The sequence below is a fragment of the Natator depressus genome, chromosome 20, assembly GCF_965152275.1.
Source record: "Natator depressus isolate rNatDep1 chromosome 20, rNatDep2.hap1, whole genome shotgun sequence".
Classification (NCBI taxonomy): Eukaryota; Metazoa; Chordata; order Testudines; family Cheloniidae; genus Natator; species Natator depressus.
Genome location: NC_134253.1, coordinates 11,233,663 through 11,254,313, shown reverse-complemented (window position 1 = coordinate 11,254,313; position 20,651 = coordinate 11,233,663). Strand labels below are relative to the sequence as shown.

Genomic DNA, 20,651 nt, shown 5'->3' with positions numbered 1-20,651 from the left:
TGGATAGACTAAGGATCCCTCTATCAGATATATTCTCTTTGCATAGGTACTTCTAGACCAGCGGTTCTCAAACTGTGGGTCGGGACCCCAAAGTGGGTCACGCCTAAGTTTTAATGGGGTTGCCAGGGCTGGCTTAGACTTGTTGAGGCCTGGTGCCAAAGCCCAAGAGCTTCAGCCCTGGGCGGCAAGGTTCAGGTTAGAGGACCTTTCCCTGGGGCTGAAGCCTTTGGGCTTTGGTTTTGCCCCCCCCCCCCCGGCCCACGCCACTTCCCGCAGCTCCCATTGGCTGGGAACGGCAAACCATAGCCACTGGGAGCTGTGGGCGGCCGTGCAAATGTAAACAAACTGTCTGGTGGCCCGCCAGAGGATTACCCTGATGGGCTGCATGCGGGTATTATTTTCAGATGACTAGTTAGGCTGTTAAATGTACATGCCCCATGGGGCTCAAGCAGAATGTAAGGGATGTGAGGGCCTGGTGCTGGGGCTCTGGTCAGGAATGAATTACATGCCAGTACCCAATCCCAGCTAACATCACCTTAACTTTGCATTCCTTGAATTGGTGTGGATCTCAATTTGCATCCCCAAAGTGGTATTAAATTATATTAAATGCAAAAATCTATGTTAAGGTTGGGGAAATCAGATCCAGACGAATTTATTAACCTTCAACAAGCAACAAAGCTGCCATGAGACCCATGCCGTACTTTGGTTACAGGGGTAGCCAGAGATAATTTACCTTGGGTAACGTCATTGATTTGGTACTTGAATTCATTGCCTCCACATGACCATGCCATATCCTCCAAGGAAAACGACTGGTTTGAACGAAGCATAATAATTTCAATGGCGCTGGACTTCAGTAAGGCAATCTGGTCCTCCGCCGTCAGATCCCTGAACATTGGAAGGGAGAGGGAGACAATCAGTGGGACTTCAAGTAAATCTAACACCAACCCTCCAGTTAGATTGGCAATGGACCTGCAACCAAATGCCAGCCATATAGGTAACGTCTTCTGGCTCACCGCCAAAAGCAACCTTTTTGGACTACAGAAATACAGAAGTAGAATAAAGCCCAAAATTCCCTCTGGTGGCTCGTTTGGAAATTAAATGAACTGAAACTGCAGTAAAAAGATACTGCAGTTCACCCAGGATGAAATCTTAAGGGAGTTAGAGTTGGGAAAAGGGACCTTGTATAGCTTTTTTTGTAACTTGGAATTAGTCTCTCTCACTTGCAATATCCCCTTAGAATCTTGAAAAATAACAGCTTCCCCTACTGTCATTCCTATTTGAAAAGCTGGTATTTCCCTGTGTTTCTAACAGAAATGATGACACCAGGGTACCATCTTTTAAAAAATTATTTGTATTGCAGGAGCACCTACGAGCCCTGGTCACAGACCAGGAGCGCATTGTGCTAGGAGCGATACAGAAGCAGAACCAAAAGGCAGTCCCTGCTTAAAGAGACTTATTTCCTTGATAATGCACTAGCTCTGACAACAAGCATGCGTAGGTCTCGAACAGCGTTTGTCCTATGATTAACCTAGAAAGCATTGTAGCCTAGTGGAGAGAGCGTGAACTGTAGCAGTCAGGAATCCTGTTGTGACATTCCCCAGGGTACAACTGGGACTATTGAACAGCTGTGTCCCCTCAACTCTCCAACCTGGAGTGCCTTTTACACTACTTTGTTGTGAAAGCAACCACTCCTGGTCTGCTCACACACAACCTCCAGCATGTACATCACTTCCAGGTATACGGTGAGTGCTACAGCCAGCCGCTCCTGAATTACACTGCCGAGCAACACCAGCAAATTCCCACTCCCAGATTTGCCCCCAGAAACATGAGTCTCATACTGCCCAGCTCTCTACTGGACAATACAACCTCATATAAAGATAGTCATTTTTTAAATAGAAAATGATATGCACCAATTCTGTTATCTCAAATGGTATCTCAATCCAAACACACTGGTTTAGATCAAACAAGTTTATTAACTACAGAAGGATAGGTTTTAAGTGATTACAAGTAATGAGGCATAAAAGTCAGAAGTGTTTACAAGAAAATAAAAAGGTAAAATGCAAAGAATATTAATTTAAGTTAAATGAATTCAGAGCAAAGGTATCTCTCACCACTTGCTTCAGTAGTCTTACTGGCTGGATTTCTGTCAGCCAGGACCCCTCCTCTAGCTCAGTGTTACTTTCCTTATCCTTCAGGTATTGATGCCATGGGCAGAGAGTAAAGGAGGAGTAACTTGGAGTGTTTGTTCCCCATTCTTACACTTTTCCTTCTTTGAGAATCATCTCCAGCTGGGATTCAGGAGACAAAGTCTGTGGGGACCGGAACCTCCAGCTGTTTCTTTGCCAAGAACATAACAGCCATACTGGGTCAGACCAAAGGTCCATCTAGCCCAGTATCCTGTCTTCAACAGTGGCCAATGCCAGGTGCTTCAGGGGAATGAACAGAACAAGTAATCATCAAGTGATCCCGCTGTCACCTATTCCCAGTTTCTGGTAAACAGAGGCTAGGGACACCATTCCTGCCCATCCTGGCTAAGAGCCATTGATGGCCCAATCCTCCATGAATTGATCTTTTTGAGCTGGGGCAACCAAATCTGCATGCAGTATTCAAGATGAGAGCGTACCATGGATTTACATAGAGGCAATATGATATTTTCCTAATTAGTCCCAACATTTTGTTAGCTATTTTGATTGTCTCTGCACACTGAGTGGATTTTTTTTTGCAGAGAACTATCCACAATGACTCCAGGATCTCTTTCTTGAGTGGTAACAGCTAATTTGGACCTACCATTTTATATATATCCTTCGGATTATGTTTTGCAATGTGCATTACTTGAAATTCAATGTTGATAAATGCAATCTGCCATTTTGTTGCCCAGTCACCAAGTTTTGTGAGATCCCTTTGTAACTCTTCGCAGTCTGCTTTGGACTTAACGATCTTGAGTAGTTTTGTATCATCTGCAAATTTGCCACCTGTTTACCCCTTTTCCCAGATCGTTTATGAATATCTTGAACGGTACTGGGCCCAAAATGTAAATTTCTCCCTTATACCCTTTTTCCTGCCACAGAATGGCCACTTATCCAGGCGATAGTCTATTTGATTTACTGATACCTGGCTGAAGTGTCAGTTTGCCTTTTGCCTCTGAGGAACTGGTTTTTGGCTGCTTTTCAGACTTTGGAACATGTCTCAGTAATATCATACAGTAGAATCTTTTACATACAATGTTGCCACACATATTTTACCAGGATAATAATAAGCAGCAAATTATGAGTTTTCAAATGACACCTCACAAGGCATATTTTGTGCATAATTTATCATAGTCTTGTAAAAGGGGTGAACATAAGGATACAGACTGTCACATCTGTGTTCTAATCCTGCTTCTAGCACTGACTTAGAATAATAGAATCATAGAAGATTAGGGTTGGAAGAGACCTCAGGAGGTCATCTAGTCCAATCCCCTGCTCAAAGCAGGACCAACCCCAACTAAATCATCCCAGCCAGCGCTTTGTAAAGCCTGACCTTAAAAACCTCTAAGGACGGAGATTCCACCACCTCCCTACGTAGCCCATTCCAGTGCTTCACCACCCTCCTAGTGAAACAGTGTTTCCTAATATCCAACCTAGACCTCTCCCACTGCAACTTGAGACCATTGCTCCTTGTTCTCTCATCTGCCACCACTGAGAACAGCCTAGCTCCATCCTCTTTGGAACCCCCCTTCAGGTAGTTGAAGGCTGCTATCAAATCCCCCCTCACTCTTCTCCTCTGCAGACTAAATAAGCCCAGTTCCCTCAGCCTCTCCTCATAAGTCGTGCCTCAGACCCCTAATCATTTTTGTTGTCCTCCGCTGGACTCTCTCCAATTTGTCCACATCCTTTCTAGAGTGGGGGCCCCAAAACTGGACACAATACTCCAGATGTGGCCTCATCAGTGCTGAATAGAGGGGAATAATCACTTCCCTCGATCTGCTGGCAATGCTCCTACTAATGCAGCCCAATATGCCATTAGCCTTCTTGGCAAAAAGGGCACACTCTTGACTCATATCCAGCTTCTCCACTGTAATCCCCAGGTCCTTTTCTGCAGAACTGCTGCTTAGCCAGTAGGTCCCCAGCCTGTAGCACTGCATGGGATTCTTCCATTCTAAGTGCAGGACTCTGCACTTGTCCTTGTTGAACCTCATCAGATTTCTTTTGGCCCAATCCTCCAATTTGTCTAGGTCCCTCTGGATCCTATCCCTACCCTCCAGCATATCTGCCTCTCTCCCCAGCTTAGTGTCATCCACGAACTTGCTGAGGGTGCAATTCACGCCATCCTCCAGATCTTTAATGAAGATGTTGAACAAAACCGTCCTCTGTTACCTTGGGGTCTCTTACTTCAACTGCATAATGGGAAATAAGGAAATCAGTTTACCACATTGGGGTGCTACGGTATCAAAATAAAGCATTGCTGATGGATACTGTGGTGATGCACACCAGAGAGAGGCCTAAGAGCCTCACAAACACAAATTTAACATTACCAGTGATGGAACCAGTGCTTTCACTGATTTTCCCACAGTAACGGTCAGATCTTTTTGCTCATTAGGGTGTCTGATGACTTATCCATCTAACACCTACTCTCTGGCTCCCAAATTAACTAACATTTGCTTATGTTAAACTGTATCTGCTGGCCCAACCACCTTCACTATCCACATCTAGATATTATAGTAACCCTCAATTCCTACTGGCATCCTGGGCTCAGAAATTGAGTGGGCAGAAGAAGTTTCCAACACTGAGTTGCTGAACCTTGAGTTGACATCTTGCAAAAGAATCCCACTAGTGAGCAAAAGCGAGAAGTACAAGCAGAAAGCAAATAAGAAGAGTTCTTTTGGATGTGAGGAGCCAGATTCTGATTTCATTTGTGTCAATGGATTATCTACAATGGATTTACTCGGTCTTTACACCAGTGTAACAAATCAGAATTTAATAGAGGGTACAAATATACTGGTGTAAACATGAAAAATAAAAGGCAAATTTGGCTTTACCAAGATAGCAGCACACATCAGGGATCGAACTCAAATCCATGATTAGCTTCCAGATCAATAATCAGCCCGCCATCTGTACTAGATGAAAGTGATCAGAGAATAGCAGAGGCTGTTCCTGGAATTCTCAGAAACACAGAACCTTTGAGAGCACTGAAGCCATGTGAAACTGAAACACACTGCCATCTGAGTAAGCTTTTAGATTTGAGTGCTTTAGTTATTCTTCCTGGGAGCTCTTGAAAAGTCCTCATCCTATCGCTGCTGAGTGCTGAACTTGGCAGAAGCCACTTCCAATCCAGAGCAATCCACAAAACACCACACGCCTTCTATGAATCATCATCATGCTAAAATTATAGAGTGCTTTACAGAGTGATTCGTAAACTTTGGGCTCAGGAAACAATCACTGAGTGGTGGGATCACATCGTCATGCAAGTCTGGGCTGCGGCGCAAGGACACGAGATTGAGAGCTGCCCTGACGGTGGAGAAGCGGGTGGCTATTGCAGTCTGGAAGCTGGCAACTCCAGACAGCTACCAGTCACTAACCAGTTTGGAGTGGGAAAGTCGACCGCTGGAATCGGATTGATGCAAGTTTGCAGGGCCATTAATCGCATCCTGCTCAGAAGAACCGTGACTCTGGGCAATGTGTGTGACACTGTGGCTGGCTTTGCACAAATGGGTTTCCTTAACTGCGGAGGGGTGATAGATGGGACGCACATTCCAATTCTGGCACCAGACCACCTCGCCTCAGAGTACATAAATCGGAAGGGGTATTTCTCTATGGTTCTCCAGGCGCTTGTGGACCCACTGTGGGTGTTTCATGGACATTAACGCAGGCTGGTCCAGAAAGGTGCATGACACACGCATCTTCTGGAACACTGGCCTGTTCAGGAAGCTGCAAGCTGGGACTTTTTCCCCAGACCAGAAGATCACCGTAGGGGAAATCGAAATGCCCATTGTGATCCTTGGAGACCCCGCTTACCCTTTAATGCCGTGTCTCATGAAACACTACACAGGGAGCCTTGATGGCAGCAAAGAGCGGTTCAACAACAGGCTGAGTCGGTGCAGAATGCATCCGATGAAGTGAGCTGTAGCTCACGAAAGCTTATGCTCAAATAAATTTGTTAGTCTCTAAGGTACCACAAGTACTCCTTTTCTTTTTGCAGAATGACTGTTGAGTGTGCTGTTGGCCGTTTAAAGGGCCGCTGGCGCTATCTGTATGGGAAACTGGACCTGGCCGATGACAACATCCTCACCGTTATAGCTGTGTGCTGTACCCTCCATAACATTTGTGAAGGGAAGGGTGAAAGCGTCACTCAGGCATGGACCTCGGAGGTTCAACACCTGGAGGCTGAATTTGAACAGCCAGAGACCAGCGCTATTAGAGGGGCCCAGCGCAGGGCTGTAAGGATTAGGGATGCCTTGCAGCAGCAATTTGATGCTGAAAGCCACCAGTAATGTTTGGTGCCCTGCATCTGTGTTTGCTACGTATGATGCACTGACTTGCAGTGCCTGTTGCTTTCCTGGGCTATGGTATCTTTTACTTAATGCAATAAAGAACATTTTCGAAGCCAAAACAGTCATTTATTGAAAAGAAACACAACTGCTTGGGAAACAAAAAGGGCATGACACATCTGTGCTGTGTGGGAGGAGGGAAGGGGGTGGGGTGGGGAACGGGACAATCACAGATTTGCATATGTCCTGTTATCATACTCAGCCTTCCTGTCTGGAGTGCCGTACAATGAGTGCTGCTCTTCAGGCTGGCTAACGTGCGTGATGATGTGGGTTGAGTGCAGTGGGTAAGGGTTGTAGTTTGCAAGGCTGGGTGGTGAAGCTACAGGCATTGGAAGCAGCTGGTGGAGATAAGAACCCGGATGTTGGGGAAAGTGGGTTGGCAGTGACATGGGGGCACAAGGGAAAGAGTTTTGGGACAACGGCTGCAGGGGGTGGGCAGGTGCGGATGTGCTCCGTCTGCATTGCTACGAGCGCCTGTATCAAGTCCGCTTGGCGCTCCATGATGCTTAGCAGCTGCTCTGTGCTTTGGTGCCGGTGATCCACATTCTGCTGGTGGAGCCTCCTTTCAGTCTCCCGCCACTCCTGCACTTTTTGATTTTCATTAAGGGACTGCTGCGTGACTTCATGCAACAGGTCCTCTTTGCGTCTTTGCGGACGCTTCCCGATTCTTTGAAATCTTTCAGCAGTAGATAACAAGGATGGCTGGGATCTCAAGATTGCATCTGTAAAGCCAAAATGCAACACTTAACAGAGGCAGCATTGTTCACACCAGACAGAGCAATGATTTGGCCGTACTTAAAGACAAATAGAGTGTACACAATAGCAGAAACTGCCCGACCCAAAGCGAGCGAACATAATCCACAGGAGCCCCAAAATGGTGAGTAAGCACAGGGGCAAGGGGGACTGATTGTTTCATAGCCATACTGTCCTCTGGGGTTCTGTGCCTTGGGAAGAGCCAACAGCTGTAGGGGGCCCCTATACTGAACACTGTCCCCACATTTTCCACAGGATGAATTCGTCCTGGAAGATATCTTGCTGCTAAGGGTGACCTGGGAAGCAAGGGAGGGTCTTCTACTACAATGTGGCTTCCACCCTGGCCCTTATGCAGATTGCCTGTGTGCAGCAGTGGTCCGCCCGCCCATCACGGCACAGTGGCATGGACATGTTAGCCTTAATCATAGAATCATAGAATCTCAGGGTTGGAAGGGCCCTCAGGAGGTCATCTAGTCCAACCCCCTGCTCAAAGCAGGACCAATCCCCAATTTTTGCCCCAGATCCCTAAATGGCCCCCTCAAGGATTGAACTCACAACCCTGGGTTTAGCAGGCCAATGCTCAAACCACTGAGCTATCCCATGTATACTGGGACAAGTTGCACAGTAGCTCTGCCAAGGAACCTGCGCAAGCGGATTGCCCAGCTTCTGCATCAGACCTTTGAAGACATCCCTGAGGCCAATTACCGCGATGTGAGAGAGCACATCAATGCCCTATTCCGCATCTAGGCATGCATGCAGCCCTAACCCTGCAACCCTCCTTGCCCCAAGGGCCCGCAACGAACAACTACCTTCCCAAAATAAAAGCCACTTACCAGGCACCTCCTCTGCGGTTTGTTCTTGCCCAGGCTCTATCCGCTGCGACTGGCTACCTTCCTCCTGGCTTGAAAACAGCTCCTGGCTGCATGCATCTAGGGATGCCGGGCTGTCGCCCTCCTCCTCAGCACCTTCGTTCCCGCTTTCCTCCTCCTGCCTTGTTGAACTCTGTGCTGCTACGGCCCCTGAAGTGTCCATGGTGGTCTTTGGAGTGGAAGTGGGGTCGTCCCCAAGTATCGTGCCCAGCTCTTTGTAGAAACGGCAGGTCGTGGGGGCAGCACCAGAGCAGCGGTTTGCCTCCCACGCTTTGTGGTAGGCATTCTGCAGCTCCTTCACTTTAACCCTGCACTGCTGTGCGTCCCGGTCATGGCCCCTTTCCATCATGTCCCTTGATATCTGCCCGAAGGTATCGTAATTCCTATGGCTGGAGTGCAGCTGGGACTGGACAGCTTCTTCCCCGCAAACTCTAGCTTGCCAGCAAGTTAAAGAGTATGGGCTGGATGAATGGACTATAAGGTGGATAGAAAGCTGGCTAGATCATCGGGTTGTGATCAATGGCTCCATGTCTAGTTGGCAGCCAGTATCAAGCGGAGTGCCCCAAGGGTCGGTCCTGGGACCGGTTTTGTTCAATATCTTCATTAATGATCTGGAGAATGGCGTGGATTGCACCCTCAGCAAGTTTGCAGATGACACTAAACTGGGAGGAGTGGTAGATATGCTGGAGGGTAGGGATAAGATACAGAGGGACCTAGACAAATTAGAGGATTCGGCCAAAAGAAATCTGATGCGGTTCAACAAGGATAAGTGCAGAGTCCCGCACTTAGGACGGAAGAATCCATGCACTGCTACAGACTAGGGACTGAGTGGCTAGGCAGCAGTTCTACAGAAGAGGACCTAGAGGTTACAGTGGACAAGAAGCTGGATATGAGTCAACAGTGTGCCCTTGTTGCCACGAAGGCTAACGGCATATTGGGCTGCATTAGTAGGAGCATTGCCAGCAGATCGAGGGAAGTGATTATTCCCCTCTATTCGGCATTGGTGAGGCCTCATCTGGAGTACTGTGCCCAGTTTTGGGCCCCACACTACAAGAAGGATGTGGAAAAATTGGAAAGAGTCCAGCAGAGGGCAACAAAATTGATTAGGGGGCTGGAGCACAGGACTTATGAGGAGAGGCTGAGGGAACTGGGCTTATTTAGTCTGCAGAAGAGAAGAGTGAGGTGGGATTTGATAGCAGCCTTCAACTACCTGAAAGGGGGTTCCAAAGAGGATGGATTTAGACTGTCCTCAGTGGTACTAGATGACAGAACAAGGAGCAATGGTCTCAAGTTGCAGTGGGGGAGGTCTAGGTTGGATATTAGGAAACCCTGTTTCACTAGGAGAGTGGTGAAGCACTGGAATGGGTTACCTAGGGAGGTGGTGGAATCTCCATCCTTAGAGGTTTTTAAGGTCAGGCTTGACAAAACCCTGGCTGGGATGATTTAGTTGTGGATTGGTCCTGCTTTGAGCAGGGGGTTGGACTAGATGACCTCCTGAGGTCCCTTCCAACCCTGATATTCTATGAGGTCCAGCACCTCGCCATTGCTCCATACTGGGGATTGCCTGTTGCGTGGAGGCATGGTCACCTGGAAAGATGCATTGAGAGCACTCCACGCCTTGCTGAGCAAACAGGAAGGGGAATTTCAAAATTCCCAGAAAATGTAAAGGGCGTGTCTGATGGTTGGTCACCTGAGTGCAGGGTAGTAGAGTTCAAAGTGAAGACCAGAGTGGCTAGAACAGGCATTGTGGGACACTTCTGGAGGCCGATCAGAGCGCATTAATAGACCAGGGCGTCCATACTTGCGCTGCGGTGCTCCAGCCGGGGCACAGCAAGTGTTATGCTTCTTGTGGAGGTGGTTTATCAGGGGCACTCCAGGCGCGGCGTCCGGGCGCTCTACGTGCCTTGCCAGTGTGGACACCTCAGGAGTTAGGGTGCCAGGGGCTGACTTAATGCACTCTAACTTGCAAGTGTAGCCAAGCCCTTAGAGTTAGGCATGTGTTTAAGTGCTGGATTAGGGCCATTGTGGATAAGACTAGGGAAGCAACAGGAAGAGAAGAGTCAGTGATGACTTCAGTGGAAGCAGTGCTGAGCTGCAGAAGGAGCAAGAAAGAAGAATGCTTGGGCTTAAGGCAGCAGCAGAGATGAGACAAATTTAGGAAAATGGACAAGCAGCATAAAGCAAGACAGACACAGAGTGATTTCAACCAAAAAAAAAAATCAAAGCAACGCCTGCCCAAACTTTGGGGAACAAACCCGTCCTTACCTGAACCCTGGGATCATTTTTGCAAAGCCAATCACTTTCTGTATGCTGTAGCTGACGAGGTCAGCCAGGTGAGGTAGCATGGTGAGGTGCGAGAGGTTAATATCCATGGGAGGGCTTTCGTCAGACTCCTCGTTCAGTGCCATGTTGGAGAACATTCTGTGCTCTACAGACTCTGTGGAGTGGAAAGAGGTTGATATTTATCTTGGCTGCACGGTTTCCCCATGATAGGAAGTTTGTTCTTCAGGATAAAAATCAACCAAGAGGAGAGAGCGTCAAAATAAATAACTGAACAACCACAACATTTGTATCCCAGTCCATGGGCACTACTTGCACCTTGCCCTTAGGGGACTTAGGCTAGGGAATATTGTAGTAAAAATGAGAGAGAGGAAGAGTATGCAACGATCTGTGTTTGAGTGAGCTGACTAATGCTACAGGGATTTTAGCTGTCCTTGGAAAAGGAGCCTTGAGGAGCCGCTGCAGCACAATTAGGAGAATTTTGGAATCAAAGCAACACTAAAGCTCTGTTTATTTTGAAAATCTGCATCGCATTCACCCACATCTCTCACCTGGCACCGTTACCATCTGCCTCCAAGTCTCCAAGCCTTGCCTAGTAACTCACATCACCCCATACCCAGGCACCAATATCCCCTGTGTTATAATCCCCCTGCTCCCTGATACCACCCCTGCAACTATTTACCCCTAGCCAGTCTTCTGCTCCCTGCTCTTCCCTCACCCTGTTCCCTAGCTGTTTACCTATTTGCTATCCTCTCCCTACTTACCCCCACAGCTCCCTCCTGTTCAACAAAGCCATACGCCTACAGCAAACCCCTCCCAGTGAGGCCTCTATGGGTTCCCCTCCATCCCTGGCTTCCTCTCCATCCAGTCTCCACCTAAAGCAAACCCCCTCTCATGGTTGTCTCCTGCTCTCTGTAGCATCCCAATCAGCCACCCCTCCTCTGAGCCAGGTTCTCTCTTGCTCTCTAAAATCTGCAGCACCACTGGACTGGCGTAGCACGGAGCAGAAATGTCACAAAGGTATTTGCTTGAGGGTTTGCTAAGGTGATACCTTGTAGAGCAGCTGTCCTCTGCCATTACCTATTCCCTCCCAGCCACACAACCCTCCAGGCAGAGGAGTTGCTTCAGGTTTGGCGCAAGAGGGGATGCCTCTGATGCTCAACTCCCCTCCCTCTGAGGGATTGTGGCCACGTGAGCTGTTTCCCCACTCCTTTCACCCCACATTCTGCGCAAGCAAGCAGCAGCGATGACTGGGCCCTACGTCAGTGCTCAAGGATCTGGGCTCCTTAAGAGGTGTTACAATGTGGTCTTCCGCTGGAAACCAAATGTGGAATTAGGCCATGATTCAACAAAACATTTAACACGCTTAACTTTAAACACACGAGCACTCACCCTGGACTATGCACGTGCTTACTGTTAGGTATGTATTTAAGTGTTTGGCAGGGTTGTGGGGGAAGGGGTTGCATTTCTTAAACAAAGGACATGAAGACACAGAAATGACAAACTGTCAAAATAACCGTTATTTTAAAACCCCACAAATTGCTTAAATCCCTACTCTGACTTATCCATGTGACTATCATTTGTAGGGGAGAAAGCCAATACCACGTATAATACCTGGAGAACAGCTGAAGGTATCTGAAGACTCTTCTGATGAGGAGCCATGCGTAAGGACCGATGATGATCTAGTTATTCTTTTGCTTGAGTTGGCTCTCACAGGAGGCTGGAACAGAATGCAGGGACTGATTATACCTCTGAGAAAGTGGGTTGACAAAGGAACACTGCATTTTTCTTTATTCTCTGTGTCCTCCCAGGTAGATGGGCGCACTTCTTAAACATAGTCCTGGCCAAGGATAAGGGTGCAATCCAGTGGACTGTAGGATTTTGGAGGAGAATTTCCAAAAGTGCTCAGTGTTGGCCTACCTCTGCTTCCATTAATTTTGATGGGAGCAGAGCTGGACTGGTGCTGAGTGTTTTTGGAAACTTCACCTTGGTCTTTCCTATCTCTATTAGATTGCTCAGGTCATTCCTGGCTGACCCTGGACTTCTTCCTACGATACCCTGTCCAATGAGTAAAATATCACCAGGTTTTCCTCCACCACCACCATCATGGGAAAGAGCAGATTAGTCAATTGTTCCTGGGATGGTAAGTTGTCATGACAATGTTGCAAGGCTGATTTAGAAGTATTTTAAAATTGACTAACTAATAGCTTCTACCATGTGTCCTCTTTTGCACTGGGACATTACTTTTTAATTCTGTTTTGTTGTGTATCTTCTGGGTTTAAGACACATTAAATATAATTCTATAATTAAAATTACCTAGTGATTTGTGTTAAAGGTCTCAAAACTAACAGGGCAGATACATTAGGAATATTAGTAACTTAGGTTTTTCTTCTAATTTTAAGCTACTAGTGTTCCACTTCCTGGCCCAGATCCTTGGTTGTGTGAATCAGCCTATCAATGAAGCTAAGTTGATTTACATCAGCTGGGATCAGGCCTGCCATATTTAACCAGATCATCCAGCACATGCTCAGGTTTTGAATATTAGTTTTCCGATCACTACTGATCTAAGAAAATAGTCAGCTACTCATTAATTTCCAGCTTATTAAAAAAAATACTGTATCCGAGGCAGAGAAAGGTTTTATGCAATTGCTGCATGTTTGAATCTTGTGTTCCAGAGTCCTTGCGTACCACTGAGGAATTTGACTAATTCAATACACATGTAGGCTCTGATTTGACCTATAGTACTTCTCTCATGGATGGCAACTGGAATGGATTCATACATTTTAAGGTCAGAGCTTAGGGGGATCATTGTGATCTAGTCTGATCTACATAACACCAACCACAGAGAACTTCACCCAGTAATTTCTGATTCAAGCCCACAGCTTCTGTTAGAGCTATAGCAAGTCACCCATTTTTTCATGTTCTTTGTATATATAAATCTCCTCACTGTATTTTCCACTGAATGCATCCGATGAAGTGAGCTGTAGCTCACGAAAGCTTATGCTCAAATAAATTGGTTAGTCTCTAAGGTGCCACAAGTACTCCTTTTCTTTTTGTGAATACAGACTAACACGGACTAACACGGCTGCTACTCTGAAACCTGTCTTTTAGAAAGACATCCAATCTTGATTTAAAGCCTTCCAGTGATTGACAGCTGCCACTGTCATTTGTGGCAAGATTCTGAGCCCCAATTATATAGACAGAATGACATTTTGGGAGAACAGCACATGGGCACTTTCACTGATAGTCAGTGAGTGCCCTAAGATCACACGTTCTGAACCTGGGGGAGTCATAAACAAGATTCAGGGCGTCATGACCACCTTTCTTTCCCATATGACTAGTTAGGAGGAAGGTCTCAAAACTTTACATTGTAACAATGGGTCATGGTATGGAAGAGGTAGAGACTACTACTTAGCTTATCTATCAGAATTTTGGCACAGCCTTCTACCACCACTAGAGGTCCTCCTAGTAACAGCAAACGGGAAGTCTTCTGCACGAAAGCTAAGGGAGAGAAAGCAGGTCCTGGAACATACCCGAAACTGGGTGAAGTCAGAGTAGGTTGGGTCATAAGTTTTGCGATGGGCCTCGAGAAGAATGTCAACGACTCTCTGTTGCTCCTCCGATAATTTGGGCTTCATGCTCTCTTTAAGAGCCTCCTCTTCCTTCCTCTTCGTTATCATCTCTCTCTTCCTCTGGACCTCCTCATCTGTCAGAATGACTGTTTACAAACATGTGGCAAGGGGAAGAGAATGAACAAGAGTCAAAAATCAACATCCTGGAATTATCTACAAATACTTAGAAACTGGGTAAAACCAAAAGTCATTGTAGAAGATGTCTCAAAAGTGAGCTCCAGAGTAAATACCCTGTCCCTTTTGTATTGCTACTTAATAATTAAACCTGTATTTTCTCCCTCTTGTTTTAAATCTGCTAAATTAGCAGGTCACTGCTTCCTGCTGCTATTTAAATCCTGATTTAGCAATGTCACATCTCCCATAATTCTAGAGAAGCATTTGATCCAGTGTGAGATGGAATGAGAAAGAGAGAGGTGAGGAATTTTGGCATCACCATACATGTTCTAGACCCCAGCCTTGCAGCTTGTTGCATGTGGGTGAACTTCCGTGGAGAGCCCTAAAAAAGTCTGCAGACTGCCTTGCTCAGACCCAAAGAGCTCAGTGTAAGATCAAAAGCTAGTCTCCCTTACCAAAAGATATCACCTCACCCACCTTGTCTCTTTGCTCACTCAAGGCCTAGATCCTGCAGTTGATATTAAGAACATAAGAACAGCCATACTGGGTCAGAACAATGGCCCAGTATCCTGTCTTCTGAAAATGTCAGTGCCAGATACTTCAGAGGAAATGAACAGAACAGGGCGATTTCAAGTGATCCATCTCAGTCATCCAGTCCCAGCTCCTGGCAGTTGGAAGTTTAGGGACACCTGGAGCCTGGGATGCATCCCTGACCATCTTGGCTAATAGCCATTGATGGCCCTAGCCTTAATTAACTTATCTTTTTGGAACCAAGTTATAATTTTGGCCTTCACAACATTCCATGGAAATGAGTTCCACATGTTGACCATGTGTTGTGTAAATAGAAGTACTTCCTTTTGTTTCAGAGTAGCAGCCATGTTAGTCTGTATTCGTAAAAAGAAAAGGAGTACTAGTGGCACCTTAGAGACTAACCAATTTATTTGAGCATAAGCTTTCGTGAGCTACAGCTCACTTCATCAGATGCTACTCTGAAACCTGTCTAGTTCCTACTTCAGGGAACTTTGAGCAGGGGAGGAAGTATCAGATTGAAAGTCCTTTGTGTGTGCTGAATGCCCCTCTTGATCATACGAGAATTTAGTCTGTAACTCTACAATTCCTACATTCTAAACTAAAATGCATCAAAGTTCAAGAGGTCATCAAACGGGAAAAAGCCCAAGATGTTCAGTGATCTAGATGAGGAGTCTTTTGAAGAGCTGATTTCACATACTGCTTACATCCTAAAATTTAGGAAGATAACGTGTATACGAAAGAGGAACTAGAGCTCTTTTTGCAAGTCTTCATTCTGGTTCTTGCATTTTTAGAAGACAGCAACAAACTGCTCCACGTTCTTGTGAAATTAACATTTTCAATTAACAAAGGAATTGAGTGGAAAAAAGTGACAAACTGAAAGTACAGTAAATCTTTTTTGCACGTACAATGCAAGTTTTTCCCATTTCTTTATCCCCACCCCTAAAATGTCTCATCAGGTTTCACTTCTGTGCTTTATTGCACCATCAAAACTCCTGAAGAGAATTCTAGACTTGTAATTAAAATGCTCCATGCATTACTCTGAACAGTGTACATTCCACAGGCATGGTGAAATGCAAAAGGCAGATTCTCAATCCCTCTTTGAAAACACTGACAATTTACAGGTTCATGGTCAGGAAGGGTTTGCATTACACTCTGCAGATACTGTTGTTGAGAAGTGGCAGCATTTCCTTCTCTGATTGCATAGATTAATTTGGGCAAGTGTGCACAGTTCAGTTACAGTACACATAGCAATATTTGTTCAGCAAAAGCTACCTGAATCTGCTATGAACACAAGCTATGCCCTGCTCACAATTAAACTTATTATTAGTAAACATCAGCAGTTTTCATGGGATTTTTTTTTAAAATGAACATATAGTATAGGCTTAAAACTCACTAATCAGAATGTGGAGGGTTCCTAAAGGACCAAGCAGACTCATCTCTATATACTCAGGCCTTGATTCAGCAAGGCAGTGAGCACATGCTTAGCTTTAAGCACATCTTTTAGCAAGACCTATGCATGAGCTGAAGCGATTTGCTGATTTGGGGCCTTCATACAGATCAGGATTCTGCACTCTGAATGAACAGTCACAGCTGTTTTGGCAAACAAAAGTCAATCACCATTTTCCTCTAATCACTGGTCTTTAAACCCATTACTGGTCCCTTAACCGAATAGTGCTTTTTTGGCTCTGGTCTAGGATTGATTTTAACAATTTCCAGGACTTAAACCAGTGTCCTTTGAGCTGTCCGAAAACAAAGGAAAATTATGTTTGAGATTCTAGCTCCACAAAACTCAGGAAATTCAAGTCATAGTTCTTCCTTTGACCATAGCTTGTCTCCTTTCCACATATGTATATTTCCGTTCAGAATATTAGTTTTGCCACCTCAGTACTATGTATGGACAGTACTAGTTTCTAGCTATCTCAAACACTTGCCTAGATTTCAACATACAGGTTGTGACATTCCGTACCCCAAAGCAACATCCTAGTATCCCCATATTTACCTAGGTGATCTAATTATATGTTTTGTGCAAAGTACGCCTTAAGGGATCATTCTAAAAGTCTTGATCTGTTGAACATTAATAGCCTGTTGGATTGCATCTGCTGTCATTGTATCTGAAGTTATGAATATTGACTCTGTACCAGTATTTCAAATGTGTTTGCTCCTGGGGTGACATGCATCCAATGAAGTGAGCTGTAGCTCACGAAAGCTCATGCTCAAATAAACTGGTTAGTCTCTAAGGTGCCACAAGTACTCCTTTTCTTTTTTCTTTTTACGAATACAGACTAACACGGCTGTTACTCTGAAACCCACAAGGTAGTTTACATCCAGTCTAGCCAGCACATTGTGGATGAACCATTCAAGGTCATGGCCCATTAAGAAACACAATAGGCCATGGAAGAAGCTAATCCCAGACCTGATGGACTTTCCTGTGAAAGTTCTAGTCAGAATATGGGTAATGGGCCCTGCTGTGACTCATCGAAGCATGCAAGGGCATGTGATCAGCTCATGTGACACTGGACTCCATCTTATGCCTGTACTTTTCCACTAACTGTGCTGGGGGGTTTGTTTGGGACAATGAAGTTCCCTCCACATTGAAGAAGCTATAAAAGGGGGAAGTGACATCATCACTTGGCTTCACTCCCCTGGAACTCAACACCTGGAAATACCTTAGGAACAAAGAAAGGAAGTGGTCCCAGGCTGAAGGGATTTCTAGCCTGTGTATGGAAGACTGGTGGACTGTTTGTACCATAAGGGTGAGACAGCACTTGATTCAAATCTTGTCTAGTGTACAGAACTTAGATTGCAATTTTGTTTTATTTCTTAGGTAACCAAGTTTGATCTGTGTGCTATTATTTATAATCACTTACATTCTCTCTTTCTGTAGTTAATAAATCTGTTTTATATTTTTTACCTAAAACAGTGTGTTGTTTGAAGTGCAAAGGGAACAGGGGCAGGAGCACTGCCCTCTCCACACTGAGGGAGAGACGGACTGGAAAATAAACTTACACTGGTCAGGCTTTTGAGTAGGGCAAGACTGTATAGCTCTGGGGTCCTAGGCTGGGGAGCTGGCTGGTGCCTCCACAGGCGCCAGCTTCCTCTGGGCTCTAGGGGTGCTCAAACCCTCGCCCCCACTCCCAACCCCCGCCCCACCTCTTCCTGACCAGGTCCACCCAGACCCTGCCCTCACCCCTTCTCCCAAGCTCCCACCCCACCCTGCCTCTTCTCCACCCCAGTCCTGCCTCTTCGTGCCCAGTTTTGCCCCCTCCCCCGAGCACACCCCATATCTGCTCCTCCCCCTCCCTTCCAGTGCCTCCTGCAAGCCATGAAACAGCTGATTGTAGCGGGTGGGAGGCACTGGGAGGGAGGGGGAGGAGTTGAGTGGAGGGGCCAGTGGCGGGTGGGAGGTGCTGTGGGGGAGGGAGAGCTGGCTGCCGATGGGTGCTTCCCCCCCCCCCCCCATGAGTGCTCCAGCCCTGGAGCACCTACACAGTTGGTGCCTATGGGAGCCTCTCTATTGTTGGCTCATGAGTGGCATGTCCCTGTCTCTGTATGGCTGTGTAAGTGCAAGACCTGGAAAGAACTGCAGCTTGTCACAGCCTCACAGTGTGAGGGGGGGAGCCCAGATTGGTATGCCAGAGGGCTCAGCAGTACCCCAGTTCCAGGTTGCACCCCAGGGAAGTCCGTCACACATGTCAAACTACTTCTGCTCAAATGACACCTTTATTAAAAAGCTCCAAGCATCTGAAAAGTATAAGCAATTGAAGAGCTTTAAAACCACAACTACATTGCTATTTTCACAAGATTATAATATACCCTGTGGCATAAGCAGCATAGAGATTTTATCACCTTATTGACAGGTTTCAGAGGAGCAGCCGTGTTAGTCTGTATTCGCAAAAAGAAAAGGAGGACTTGTGGCACCTTAGAGACTAACAAATTTATTTGAGCATAAGCTTTTGTGAGCTACAGCTCACTTCATCCGATGATAGCTCACGAAAGCTTATGCTCAAATAAATTTGTTAGTCTCTAAGGTGCCACAAGTCCTCCTTTTCTATCAGCTTATTTTATCTTTTGATAGAGATTAAGATAGCAACCACAGGTGGGGTTTTTTCCATCTATATTTAAATCCAAAGCCAAACAGTCATAGACAGGTCCTGTTTTAATACAGTGACATAACTCAGCAGAGCAAATACACCTTGAAGGGTAGGTAATAAACCCTAAATATAGCAAAGAAGAATTTCACATTCGTTAAGAGATTAATCGTCTTTTAACCTATCATTAACAAATAAAAAAAGATTTATCTTATGACTGGAGGCTTTTTGCCGACATTAGGTTCCAGGAATACTCTACGTTGGTAGGTTAAGGTGGAGTTCGGAATGAAAGGTTTGGCAAGAAAAAGAGAAGCAATACACTTGATGTAGCTGTACTCAGAGGTAATGTAAGGTACAATAGCAGTGCTATGTAGCTTTCAGTTATAGCTTCAGGGTTTAGCCGCTGGTATTTTTCCAATACCTTTTTTGAAGTTGCATAACACTCTACATGCCTCAAAATGATTTAAAATCTAGGAGGCAGCTACCTGAACATTTCAGGCCAGAGGGTTACACTAGCGATTAGAATACTACAATTAGTTCTTAAGCAATATGTTTTTGTAAAATCATTTTTTATGTTTGTTTACAAATTAACCTGAATAAGAGACGGACTATTACAAATTCCCCTTTAATACGCAGCCTTCGATAGCAAAGTGAGGACTGCTAAATTTTAATGGGAAACTGCTAAAGAATTAGCAGGAGAAGGAGCTTTAGGACTAGTAGATGCATTGCTAGAATCAGATATCTGCAAATATAAAGAAATAAAAGTAGTGAGCAAAGTTAAGATCTCCTGAGACAAACATGCTTTTGGGGGTCTGTGAATCTTTACTCTTCAATATTAAATTACAATTACACAGTTTGCTTTGGTTAGCAGGTAGAAGAGCTAGAAAACAAACATCAAGCCAAGCTGAACAAAAGCTTTGTCCTGACTACAGCTGTGCAGTGAAGACAGAAAAAGGAGACAGCTGTCACACTGTAAAAATCCTAGTAGAGACAAAGCACAGGTAGGTTTTATTTCAATGTAGCTTTTCTGCGTCAGCCCCACATAAGGGGGGTACGAGGCAGATAGCTTTCTCAATGAAGATGCACAACTTTTCTGCAGTGAACATTAGCCTAGGATTTAAAAGGTGTGTTAGAATGTGTTAGCTAGTGTATTTTATGCTGCTTTGTCCACACTAGCGTTTTAGAACATGCTAGCTAACACCTTTAAATCCTAGTGGAGATCAACCGAAAGGCGGCACAAATCAAGGGGTATATTTTGAAGCGTGGGCCTATGCTACCTAGATCTCTGCATAAAGAAAAGGAGTACTTGTGGCACCTTAGAGACTAACAAATTTATTTGAGCATAAGCTTTTGTGAGCTACAGCTCACTTCATCGGATGCATACAGTGGACAATACAGTGGGGAGATTTTATATACACAGAGAACATGTAACAATGGGTGTTACCATACACACTGTAAGGAGAGTGATCAGGTAAGGTGAGCTATTACCAGCAGGAGAGAAAAAAAAAAACTTTTGTAGTGATAATCAAGGTGGGCCATTTCCAGCAGTTGACAAGAATGTGTGAGGAACGGGGTGGGGGGGCGCGGGGGACGACACAAACATGGGGAAATAGTTTTACTTTTTGTAATGACACATCCACTCCCAGTCTTTATTCAAGCCTAATGTAATGGTGTCCAGATTGCAAATTAATTCCAATTCAGCAGTCTCTCGTTGGAGTCTGTTTTTGAAGTTCTTTTGTTGAAGAATTGCAACTTTTAGGTCTGTAACAGAGTGACCAGAGAGACTGAAGTGTTCTCCACAGGTTTTTGCATGTCCATTATCAGCCTGCAAAGTCATGGCACTCATCAGTCCAGAGAG

At 45.5% G+C, this 20,651-nt stretch overlaps 2 protein-coding genes across 5 annotated transcripts in view; both read right to left on the bottom strand.

Annotated features, from left to right (window-relative positions):
- The window catches only part of VDR (vitamin D receptor), a 122,411-nt gene that overhangs the window by 4,686 nt on the left and 97,074 nt on the right, over window positions 1–20,651 (bottom strand). For all 4 annotated transcript variants that reach the window (XM_074934765.1, XM_074934766.1, XM_074934767.1 and 1 more), the window contains 4 exons: window positions 13,962–14,146; window positions 12,043–12,148; window positions 10,414–10,585; window positions 734–885 (listed from right to left, as the gene is read on the bottom strand). In XM_074934765.1, coding sequence (XP_074790866.1) covers window positions 734–885; window positions 10,414–10,585; window positions 12,043–12,148; window positions 13,962–14,146 — 615 coding nt within the window. The remainder of the gene's footprint in view (window positions 1–733; window positions 886–10,413; window positions 10,586–12,042; window positions 12,149–13,961; window positions 14,147–20,651) is intronic.
- LOC141974798 (uncharacterized) lies at window positions 6,675–9,201 on the bottom strand. The gene is made up of 2 exons (XM_074934769.1): window positions 8,113–9,201; window positions 6,675–7,248 (listed from the first exon to the last, which is right to left on the bottom strand). Exons 1-2 carry the CDS (start codon window positions 8,495–8,497, stop codon window positions 6,776–6,778), a joined length of 858 nt encoding a protein of 285 aa, XP_074790870.1. The 5' UTR covers window positions 8,498–9,201; the 3' UTR covers window positions 6,675–6,775.

Coding starts and splice junctions, on each gene's coding strand:
- LOC141974798 (XM_074934769.1), bottom strand. CDS start 8,497: ATGATGGAAAGGGGCCATGACCGGGACGCACAGCAGTGCAGGGTTAAA. Junction 7,249..8,112: donor AACCGCAGAGGAGGTGCCTG/GTAAGTGGCTTT, acceptor TTGGCTTTACAG/ATGCAATCTTGAGATCCCAG.